Source organism: Canis lupus, chromosome 23 (genome assembly GCF_011100685.1).
Source record: "Canis lupus familiaris isolate Mischka breed German Shepherd chromosome 23, alternate assembly UU_Cfam_GSD_1.0, whole genome shotgun sequence".
Classification (NCBI taxonomy): domain Eukaryota; kingdom Metazoa; phylum Chordata; class Mammalia; order Carnivora; family Canidae; genus Canis; species Canis lupus.
The window spans coordinates 36,043,257-36,055,605 of record NC_049244.1 but is presented as its reverse complement, the minus strand read 5'-3'; the positions used below and the strand labels follow the sequence as shown (position 1 = coordinate 36,055,605).

The window sequence follows — 12,349 nt, the reverse complement described above, 5'->3', positions numbered from 1 at the left end:
CATCATATATATAAAAGATAAAGTAAATAGTAACCTAGTACTTTTATAATGTATTCAAGCTTAAGCAGCCATCAACTTAAAAGGGACTGCTATACCCCCATGATGTTATATATGAAACCCATGGTAACCACAAATCAAAAACCTATAGTACACAAAAGATAAAAAGAAAACCAAACATGACACTAAAGAAAGCCACCAAACAAGTGAAGAGAGCCAAAGAACAAAGGAACAGAGAACTACAGAGACCACCAGAAAACAACTAATGAAATAGCAATAAGTACAATACCTATCAATAATTACTTTAAATGTAAACGGAATAAATGCTCCAAACAAGAGACATAAGGTGGCAGAATAGATTTAAAAAACCACAAACACCCAAGACCTATCTATGTGTTGCCTACAAGAGACTCATGGCAGAACTAAAGACACACAGACACTGAAAGTGAAATGATGGGAAAAGATATTCCATGTAAATGGAAGGGGGGAAGAAAGCCAGAGTAGCAATACATGTATCAGACAAAACAGATTTGAAAACTAAGACTGCAGGGGTGCCTGGGTGATTCCGTCAGTTGAGCATCCAACTCTTGGTTTTGGCTCAGATTGTGGTTTTGCAGTCAAGGGATCAAGCCCCATATCCGGCTCCATACTCAGCAGGGAGTCTGCTTCAGATTCTCTCTCCCTCTCCTTCTGCCCCATGTAGTACATGCAAATGTGTGCAGAGGCTCTCTCAAATAAATAAATGAATGAATGAATGAATGAATGAATAACAAATAAATAAAATCTTTAAAAAAAATTAAAAAACTGTAGCAAGAAATAAAGAATGGTATTACATAATGATAAAGGTATTCAATCCAACAAGATGATATAACAATTGTAAATATCTATGTACCCAACAATGAGGCACCTAAATACATATAGCAAATATTATCAGACATAAGGGGAGAAACTGACAGCAATAAAAAAATAACAGGGCACTTTAACACCCTTACTCAAAGGATGGACCATCCAGGCAGAAAATCAATAAGGAAACAATGTCTTTGAATGACACATTAGATTAGATGAACTTAGTAGATATATACAGAACATCCCATCCAAAAACAAAAGAATACACACTATTTTCAAGTGTTCATGAAGAATCTCCAGGATAGATCACATATTAGACCATTTAGACCACAAGTCTCAATAAATTTAAGAAGACTGAATCATGTCATACATCTTTCCCAACCATAACAGTACAAAACTAGAAATCAATTACAAGGAAAAAGAAAGAAAAAACACAAACACATGGAGGCTAAACAACATGCTACTAAACAATCAATGGGCCAACAGAGAAATCAAAAGGGAAATAAAAAAATATTATGAGAACAAATGAAAATGGTAACACAACAGCCCCAAGTCTTTGGAGCACAGCAAAAAGTAGTTCTACGAGGGAAATTTATAGCAATACAGGCCTACCAAAGAATCAAAAAAACCTCAAATAAACAACCTAATCTTATATCTGAAGGAACTAGAAAAAGAACAACGCCCGACATCAGATAGAATAAAATAATAAAGTTTAGAGCAGAAATACATGAGACAATTTTAAAAAATGGAAAAGGTCATTGAAACCAAGATCTGGTTAGCTGATAAGATAAACAAAATTGATAAACCTATAGCCTGACTCATCAAGAAAAAGAGTACTCAAAATCAGAGATAAAAGAGGAGAGGTAACAACCAATATCACAGAAACATAAAGGATTATATGAGACTACTATAAAGAATTATATGACAACCTAGAAGAAATGGATAAATTCCCAGAAATATACAACGTTACAAAACTGAAGCAGGAAGAAACAGAAAATCTAAATAAACTCTTTATGAGTAATAAGGTTAAGTCAGTAATTTAAAAAATTCCCAACAAACACAAGTCAAGACTAGATGGATTCACAGGCTAAAACCCACCAAAAATGTAAAGAGTTAATACGTATTCTCCTCAAACTATTCTAAAAAGATAGAAGCAAGCTTCCAAATACATTCTATGAGGCCAGTATTACCCTGATACCAAAACCAGAAAGACACTTTAAAAAAGCAAGCAAGCAAGCAAACACAGACCAGTATCCCTGATGAATCCACATTCAATTAATCTAAGATAGAGGAGGCAAGAATATACGACAGAGAAAAAAACAGTCTCTTCAATAAATGGTGCTGGAAAAACTGAACACCTACATGCAAAAGAATAAAGGGGGACCACTTTCTTACACTATACACAGAAATTCAAAATGGATTGAAGACCTAAAATATGAGATCCAAAACCGTAAAACTCAGAGAAAAAAAACTGGCAGTAACTTCTCTGACATCAACCATGGCAACATTTGTCTAGATATATCTTCTCAGGAAAGGGAAACAAAAGCAAACATAAATTATTGGAACTACATCAAAATAAAAATTTTGCACAACAAACAAAACCATCAACAAATGAAAAGGCAACCTACTAAATGGGAGAAGATATTTGCAAATGATGTATCAGATTAAGGATTAATATCCAAAATATATATAAACGTAATACAACTCAACACCAAAAAAACCCCAAACGGTCTGATTAAAAATGGACTAAAGACCTAAACAGACATTTTTCCAAAGACATACAGATGGCAACAGACAACAGACACAAGAGAAGATGCTCAATATCACTCACTAATCATCAGGGAAATGCAAATCAAAACCACAGAATGGCAAAAAGACAAACCAGTGTTGGCAAGGACATGGAGGAAAAGAAACTCTAGTGCACTGCTGATGGGAATGTAAATTGGTGCAGTCACTGTGAAAACCAGTATGGAGGTTCCTCAAAAAACGAAAAACAGAAATATCATATAACTCAGTAATTCTACTCTACCGGGCATTTACCCTCTCCAAAACAAAAATACTGATTTGAGAAAATATATGCACCCCTATGTTCACTGCAGCATAATTTACAATAGGCAAGATATAAAAGCAACCCAAGTGTCCACTGATAGATGAATGAATAAAGAGGATGTGGTATGACACACACACACAAACACACAATGGAATATTACTCACCCCCCCCCAAAAAAAAAGAATGAGAGCTTGCCATTTGCAATAACATGGTTGGACCTAGAGAGTACAATACTAATTAAAATAAGTCAGAGAAAGACAAACGCTGTATATTTTCCCCATATGTGGAATCTAAAAATCAAAACAAATGAACAGGGGCACCTGAGTGGCTCTGTTGATTAAGCAACTGCCTTCAGCTCAGGTCTTGTGATCAAGCCCCACATCAGGCTCCCTGCTCAGCAGGGAGTCTGCTTCTCCCTCTCCTTCTGCCTCTCCCACCCCTCCCCACCTCTACCTCTCCCCCTGCTGGTGCACACTCTCTCTCTTTCTTAAATAAATAGAGGTAGATAACTATGCAATGATATTAAAACAAAAAAACCCAGAACAAATGATTAAACAAAGAGAAAGCAGAATCAGAGCCATGAATACAGAGAACAAACTGATGGTTGCCAGAGGGAAGATGGGTGCGTGGTCAAATGGGCCAAGGCCAGTGGGAGATACAGACTTCCAGTTATGGAAAGAATAAGTCTCAGGTATAAAAGGTACAGCCTAGGGAATATACTCAAAGGAACTGTAATAGCACTGTATGGTGACAGATGGTAGCTGAACTTGTGAGCACAGCATAAGGCACAGACTTATTGAATTACTATGCTATACACCTGAAATGTAACACTGTGTCAAGTATACTTCAATTAAAAAAAAAAGAGAGAGGGAGGGGGAGGAGCAAGATGGCGGAAGAGTAAGGTCTGCAAATCACCTGTCTCCACCAAATTACCTAGAAAACCTTCCAATCATCCTGAAAATCTATGAATTCGGCCTGAGAATTAAAGAGAGAACACCTGGAATGCAACAGTGAGAAGAGTTCGCGCTTCTATCAAGGTAGGAAGACGGGGAAAAAGAAGTAAAGAAACAAAGGCCTCCAAGGGGGAGGGGCCCCGCGAGGAGCCGGGCTGAGGCCGGGGCGAGTGTCCCCAGGACAGGAGAGCCCCGTCCCGGAGGAGCAGGAGCTGCACCGACCTTCCCGGGCGGAAAGGGGCTCGCGGGGAGTTAGAGCAGGACCCAGGAGGGCGGGGATGCCCACGGGATCCCCGGGACAGTAACAGAGCAACTGCGCGCCCAGGAGAGTGCGCCGAGCTCCCTAAGGGCTGCAGCGCACGGCGGGACCCGGCGGGACCCGGAGCAGCTCGGAGGGGCTCGGGCGGCGGCTCCGCGGAGGGGGCTGCGCGGCCCCGGGAGCAGCTTGGAGGGGCTCGGGCAGAGGAAGAGGCTCCGTGCGGAGGGGGCTGCGCGGTTCCAGGAGCAGCTCGGAGGGGCTTCGGCAGAGGAAGAGGCTCCGTGCGGAGGGGGCTGCGCGGTTCCAGGAGCAGCTCGGAGGGGCTCGGGCGGCAGCTCCGCGGAGGGGGTTGCGCGGCCCGGGAGCGCGAATCCACCAGCGCAGGCCCCGGAGCACAGCGCGCCGGGACACAGCCCAGGATCCGGCCTCCCCCGGGACAGGCAGAGGCCGGGAGGGCCCAGGACAGCAAGGACGCTCCTGCGCCGAGCTGAGCAGATCAGCGGCCCCGCCCCGGAGCCTCCAGGCCCTGCAGACTGAGAGCTCAGGAGTTCCTGCCGGAGCTGAATCCAGGTTTCCAGAACTGGCCCCGCCACTGGGGCTGTTCCTCCTGCGGCCTCACGGGGCAAACAACCCCCACTGAGCCCTGCACCAGGCAGGGGCACAGCAGCTCCCCCAACTGCTAACACCTGAAAATCAGCACAACAGGCCCCTCCCCCAGAACACCAGCTAGACGGACAACTTCCAGGAGAAGCCAAGGGACTTAAAGTACACAGAATCAGAAGATACTTCCCGGTGGTTCTTTTTTTTTTGTTTGTTTGTTTGTTTTTTTGTTTTGTTTTGTTTTGTTTTTTGATTTGCTTCCTTCCCCCACCCCCCTTTTTTTTCTCCTTTTTCTTTCTCTTTTTCTTCTCTTTTTTTTTTCGTTTTTATTTTCTTCCCTTTTTTTTCCTCTTTCTCTTTTCTTTCCTTCTTTCTCTCCTCTCTTTTTCTCTTTTTCCCAATACAACTTGCTATTGGCCACTCTGCACTGAGCAAAATGACTAGAAGGAAAACCTCACCTCAAAAGAAAGAATCAGAAACAGTCCTCTCTCCCACAGAGTTACAAAATCTGGATTACAATACAATGTCAGAAAGCCAATTCAGAAGCACTATTATACAGCTACTGGTGGCTCTAGAAAAAAGTATAAAAGACTCAAGAGACTTCATGACTGCAGAATTTAGAGCTAATCAGGCAGAAATTAAAAATCAACTGAATGAGATGCAATCCAAACTAGAAGTCCTAACGACGAGGGTTAACGAGGTGGAAGAACGAGTGAGTGACATAGAAGACAAGTTAATAGCAAAGAGGGAAACTGAGGAAAAAAGAGACAAACAATTAAAAGACCATGAGGATAGATTAAGGGAAATAAACGACAACCTGAGAAAGAAAAACCTACGTTTAATTGGGGTTCCCGAGGGCGCCGAAAGGGACAGAGGGCCAGAATATGTATTTGAACAAATTCTAGCTGAAAACTTTCCTAATCTGGGAAGGGAAACAGGCATTCAGATCCAGGAAATAGATCCCCCCCTAAAATCAATAAAAACCGTTCAACACCTCGACATTTAATAGTGAAGCTTGCAAATTCCAAAGATAAAGAGAAGATCCTTAAAGCAGCAAGAGACAAGAAATCCCTGACTTTTATGGGGAGGAGTATTAGAGTAACAGCAGACCTCTCCACAGAGACCTGGCAGGCCAGAAAGGGCTGGCAGGATATATTCAGGGTCCTAAATGAAAAGAACATGCAATCAAGAATACTTTATCCAGCAAGGCTCTCATTCAAAATGGAAGGAGAGATAAAGAGCTTCCAAGACAGGCAGCAACTAAAAGAATATGTGACCTCCAAACCAGCTCTGCAAGAAATTTTAAGGGGGACTCTTAAAATTCCCCTTTAAGAAGAAGTTCAGTGGAACAGTCCACAAAAACAAGGACTGAATAGATATCATGATGACACTAAACTCATATCTCTCAATAGTAACTCTGAATGTGAACGGGCTTAATGACCCCATCAAAAGGCGCAGGGTTTCACACTGGATAAAAAAGCAGGACCCATCTATTTGCTGTCTACAAGAGACTCATTTTAGACAGAAGGACACCTACAGCCTGAAAATAAAAGGTTGGAGAACCATTTACCATTCGAATGGTCCTCAAAAGAAAGCAGGGGTAGCCATCCTTATATCAGATAAACTAAAATTTACCCCAAAGACTGTAGTGAGAGATGAAGAGGGACACTATATCATACTTAAAGGATCTATTCAACAAGAGGACTTAACAATCCTCAATATATATGCCCCGAATGTGGGAGCTGCCAAATATATCAATCAATTATTAACCAAAGTGAAGAAATACTTAGATAATAATACACTTATACTTGGTGACTTCAATCTAGCGCTTTCTATACTCGATAGGTCTTCTAAGCACAACATCTCCAAAGAAACGAGAGCTTTAAATGATACACTGGACCAGATGGATTTCACAGACATCTACAGAACTTTACATCCAAACTCAACTGAATACACATTCTTCTCAAGCGCACATGGAACTTTCTCCAGAATAGACCACATATTGGGTCACAAAGCGGGTCTGAAGCGATACCAAAAGATTGGGATTGTCCCCTGCATATTCTCAGACCATAATGCCTTGAAATTAGAACTAAATCACAACAAGAAGTTTGGAAGGACCTCAAACACGTGGAGGTTAAGGACCATCCTGCTAAAAGATAAAAGGGTCAACCAGGAAATTAAGGAAGAATTAAAAAGATTCATGGAAACTAATGAGAATGAAGATACAACTGTTCAAAATCTTTGGGATGCAGCAAAAGCAGTCCTAAGGGGGAAATACATCGCAATACAAGCATCCATTCAAAAACTGGAAAGAACTCAAATACAAAAGCTAACCTTACACATAAAGGAGCTAGAGAAAAAACAGCAAATAGATCCTACACCCAAGAGAAGAAGGGAGTTAATAAAGATTCGAGCAGAACTCAACGAAATCGAGACCAGAAGAACTGTGGAACAGATCAACAAAACCAGGAGTTGGTTCTTTGAAAGAATTAATAAGATAGATAAACCATTAGCCAGCCTTATTAAAAAGAAGAGAGAGAAGACTCAAATTAATAAAATCATGAATGAGAAAGGAGAGATCACTACCAACACCAAGGAAATACAAACGATTTTAAAAACATATTATGAACAGCTATACGCCAATAAATTAGGCAATCTAGAAGAAATGGACGCATTCCTGGAAAGCCACAAACTACCAAAACTGGAACAGGAAGAAATAGAAAACCTGAACAGGCCAATAACCAGGGAGGAAATTGAAGCAGTCATCAAAAACCTCCCAAGGCACAAGAGTCCCGGGCCAGATGGCTTCCCAGGGGAATTTTATCAAACATTTAAAGAAGAAACCATACCTATTCTCCTAAAGCTGTTTGGAAAGATAGAAAGAGATGGAGTACTTCCAAATTCGTTCTATGAGGCCAGCATCACCTAATTCCAAAACCAGACAAAGTCCCCACCAAAAAGGAGAATTACAGACCAATATCCCTGATGAACATGGATGCAAAAATTCTCAACAAGATACTGGCCAATAGGATCCAACAATACATTAAGAAAATTATTCACCATGACCAAGTAGGATTTATCCCTGGGACACAAGGCTGGTTCAACACCCGTAAAACAATCAATGTGATTCATCATATCAGCAAGAGAAAAACCAAGAACCATATGATCCTCTCATTAGATGCAGAGAAAGCATTTGACAAAATACAGCATCCATTCCTGATCAAAACTCTTCAGAGTGTAGGGATAGAGGGAACATTCCTCGACATCTTAAAAGCCATCTATGAAAAGCCCACAGCAAATATCATTCTCAATGGGGAAGCACTGGGAGCCTTTCCCCTAAGATCAGGAACAAGACAGGGATGTCCACTCTCACCACTGCTGTTCAACATAGTACTGGAAGTCCTAGCCTCAGCAATCAGACAACAAAAAGACATTAAAGGCATTCAAATTGGCAAAGAAGAAGTCAAACTCTCCCTCTTCGCCGATGACATGATACTCTACATAGAAAACCCAAAAGTCTCCACCCCAAGATTGCTAGAACTCATACAGCAATTCGGTAGCGTGGCAGGATACAAAATCAATGCCCAGAAGTCAGTGGCATTTCTATACACTAACAATGAGAATGAAGAAAGAGAAATTAAGGAGTCAATCCCATTTACAATTGCACCCAAAAGCATAAGATACCTAGGAATAAACCTAACCAAAGATGTAAAGGATCTATACCCTCAAAACTATAGAACACTTCTGAAAGAAATTGAGGAAGACACAAAGAGATGGAAAAATATTCCATGCTCATGGATTGGCAGAATTAATATTGTGAAAATGTCAATGTTACCCAGGGCAATATACACGTTTAATGCAATCCCTATCAAAATACCATGGACTTTCTTCAGAGAGTTAGAACAAATTATTTTAAGATTTGTGTGGAATCAGAAAAGACCCCGAATAGCCAGGGGAATTTTAAAAAAGAAAACCATAGCTGGGGGCATCACAATGCCAGATTTCAGGTTGTACTACAAAGCTGTGGTCATCAAGACAGTGTGGTACTGGCACAAAAACAGACACATAGATCAGTGGAACAGAATAGAGAATCCAGAAGTGGACCCTGAACTTTATGGGCAACTAATATTCGATAAAGGAGGAAAGACTATCCATTGGAAGAAAGACAGTCTCTTCAATAAATGGTGCTGGGAAAATTGGACATCCACATGCAGAAGAATGAAACTAGACCACTCTCTTTCACCATACACAAAGATAAACTCAAAATGGATGAAAGATCTAAATGTGAGACAAGATTCCATCAAAATCCTAGAGAAGAACACAGGCAACACCCTTTTTGAACTCGGCCACAGTAACTTCTTGCAAGATACATCCACGAAGGCAAAAGAAACAAAAGCAAAAATGAACTATTGGGACTTGATCAAGATAAGAAGCTTTTGCACAGCAAAGGATACAGTCAACAAAACTCAAAGACAACCTACAGAATGGGAGAAGATATTTGCAAATGACATATCAGATAAAGGGCTAGTTTCCAAGATCTATAAAGAACTTATCAAACTCAACACCAAAGAAACAAACAATCCAATCATGAAATGGGCAAAAGACATTAAGAGAAATCTCACAGAGGAAGACATAGACATGGCCAACATGCACATGAGAAAATGCTCTGCATCACTTGCCATCAGGGAAATACAAATCAAAACCACAATGAGATACCACCTCACACCAGTGAGAATGGGGAAAATTAACAAGGCAGGAAACAACAAATGTTGGAGAGGATGCAGAGAAAAGGGAACCCTCTTACACTGTTGGTGGGAATGTGAACTGGTGCAGCCACTCTGGAAAACTGTGTGGAGGTTCCTCAAACAGTTAAAAATATACCTGCCCTACGACCCAGCAATTGCACTGTTGGGGATCTACCCCAAAGATACAAATGCAATGAAACGCCGGGACACCTGCACCCCGATGTTTATAGCAGCAATGGCCACAATAGCCAAACTGTGGAAGGAGCCTCGGTGTCCATCGAAAGATGAGTGGATAAAGAAGATGTGGTTTATGTATACAATGGAATATTACTCAGCCATTAGAAATGACAAATACCCACCATTTGCTTCAACGTGGATGGAACTGGAGGGTATTATGTTGAGTGAAGTAAGCCAGTCGGAGAAGGACAAACATTATATGTTCTCATTCATTTGGGGAATATAAATAATAGTGAAAAGGAATATAAGGGAAGGGGGAAGAAATGTGTGGGAAATATCAGAAAGGGAGACAGAACGTAAAGACTGCTAAATCTGGGAAACGAACTAGGGGTGGTAGAAGGGGAGGAGGGCGGGGGGTGGAAGTGAATGGGTGACGGGCACTGGGGGTTATTCTGTATGTTAGTAAATTGAACACCAATAAAAAATAAATTAAAAAAAAAAAAAAAGAGAGAAAGATCTTGCAATTTGTGACAACGTGGATGGACCATGGGGGCATTAAGTAAAATAAACCAAGAGAAAGACAAATATTGTATGATCTCAACTATATGTGGAATCTTAAAACAAACAAACAAGAACTCACAGAAAAAGAGATCAGACTTGTGGTCTTCTAGTTACCAGAGAATAGGGTATGAGGGGGAACTGGATCAAGGTGGTCAAAAGGTACAAACTTCCAGTTAAAAGAAGAACTAGGATGTAATATATTACATGATGGATACAGTTAACACTGCTGAATGATATCTATGAAAGTTGTTAAAGTAAATCCTAAGGGTTCTCATCACAGGAAAATTTTTTTTCTTTGTATCTACATGATAGGAAAGATGTAAACTAAACTTATAGTGGTAATAATTTCATGATATATGAAGTCAAGTCATTGTGTTGCACACTGTGAACTTATACAGTACTGTATGTTAAATATGTCTCAGTAAAACTGAAAATTAAAAAAAATGTAATCAAGATTCATGTTTAAAACTCTCAATGAAAAAATAAATAAATAAAATAAATAAAACTCACCAATGACTTCCAACTTCATTTAGAAAAAAAACTAAGGTAGTCTGCTTACTTCACGTGCTCCCCACTAAACAATGTGCTCCTCCAAAGGCCAGACATGGTCTTGAACTCACCTCTGGAACCCAGCGCTTCACAGACAGTATGTGCTCAGCACTGCTCTTTCCTCAATCTCACCATTTCCCCAGCTTGAATTACCACTTTTATTTAATTTTTAGATTTTATTTATTTATTCACGAGAGACACAGAGAGAGAGAAAGAGAGAGAGAGAGAGAGAGAGAGAGGCAGAGACAGGCGTTGGGAGAAGCAGGCTCCATGCGGGGAGCCGGATGTGGGACTGGATCCTGGGACTCCAGGGTCATGCCCTGAGCCGAAGACAGATGCTTAACTGCTGAGCCACCCAGGCGTTCCACTTTTACTTTAAAATAGGAAAAATTAGACTTTTTAGATTTAAATCTAAAATTAGATTTTTAAAAAAGATTTTATTTATTTATGTATTCATGAGAGACAGAGAGAGAGAGGCAGAGACACAGGCAGAGGGAGAAGCAGGCTCCGTGCAGGGAGCGCGACGTGGGAGTCGATCCTGGGTCTCCAGGATCCCGCCCTGGGCCGACGGCATGAGCCACCCGGGCGTCCCAGAGTTACCACTCTGACCCGACGCTTCTCACTTTAGATACAACCGTGTTTTGGGTCATACTGTGTAGCTACACTCAAATTTCAAAAGTACCTCAAATTTAATATGTGCAAACACAGACGCTTAATTCTGCCTCCTTTCCAGTCTCACCTCACCTACTGCCTTTGCATCCCTCACCCCTTCATTCCTCCCGCCAAAAAAAAAATAAAATTAAATTAAAAAATCTTACAATTAACGTTCTCTGTCTTGGTATAAATGGGAATACTTTGCACTCAAACGTTCAAGCCAGAAAGCTGAGACGCAAGGCTGACTTCTCCTTTCAGACCCGGAGCCACGCCACACCCAAGCCTTACCGATCAAGGAATCCCACCTCAAACACGGGTTTCCAGACTCCCTGTGTTCAGTCTCACGCCAGGACTTTGGCCTAGGCTGTCCCCGCTGCTTGAAATGCTTCCCCGGCACGGCCAGCCAGGTCTCAGCTCTGGTCCCAAGGTCCAGGGACCCCTCCCGGTCCTTCCGACCAAGCCCGCGCGCCGCTCTGGGTCGCGCTGCACTGCCCCTTCCCCACGGCGCCAGCGGCTCCCTCGAGGGCAGACTCGCGGGGTCGGCCGTGCCCCCTACGTGCAGCACGGCGCGCGCAGACCTCCGAGCTCGGCACTGCCGGCCGCCACAGACCCAGCCCCTACAAGGTGCAGGAGCCGGCAGGGCCTGCGCGCGCAGCTGGAAGAGCCGGCACGGACGGAGGGGCCGGCGGCCGCGTGCTGTCGCCAGCCGGAAGCGAGCGCTCCCGCGGACATCTGGCCGGTCACTTACCCGCCTCGGAAGCAAGCCGACGGCATGGCGGCCCCACCCCGCAGGGCCCGGGCGGCGGCTGGAGCAGGGCGCCGAGCTGGGGCCGAATTCGGGCCCGGAAGCAGCCCCGCTCCGAGTTCCGAGAACCTGTCAGGAGGCTCCACAGCGCCACAGACGTTCTGAGGGCCGCCATGACTATCCGGAGGTGGGGTGGGGAGGGGCACCTGCGCC

The 12,349-nt window shown here is 42.6% G+C and overlaps 1 protein-coding gene across 3 annotated transcripts in view; it reads right to left on the bottom strand.

Annotated features, from left to right (window-relative positions):
- Positions 1 to 12,349, bottom strand: part of MRPS22 (mitochondrial ribosomal protein S22) — a 27,330-nt gene extending 14,981 nt beyond the window's left edge. The window contains exon 1 of one of the 3 annotated variants that reach the window (XM_038571035.1): positions 12,140 to 12,349. In XM_038571035.1, coding sequence (XP_038426963.1) covers positions 12,140 to 12,311 — 172 coding nt within the window. In that variant the 5' untranslated portion in view covers positions 12,312 to 12,349. Of the gene's footprint in view, positions 1 to 11,696; positions 11,828 to 12,139 lie in introns of those variants that run through there. The other 2 variants (XM_038571036.1, XM_038571037.1) reach the window with 2 other exon arrangements.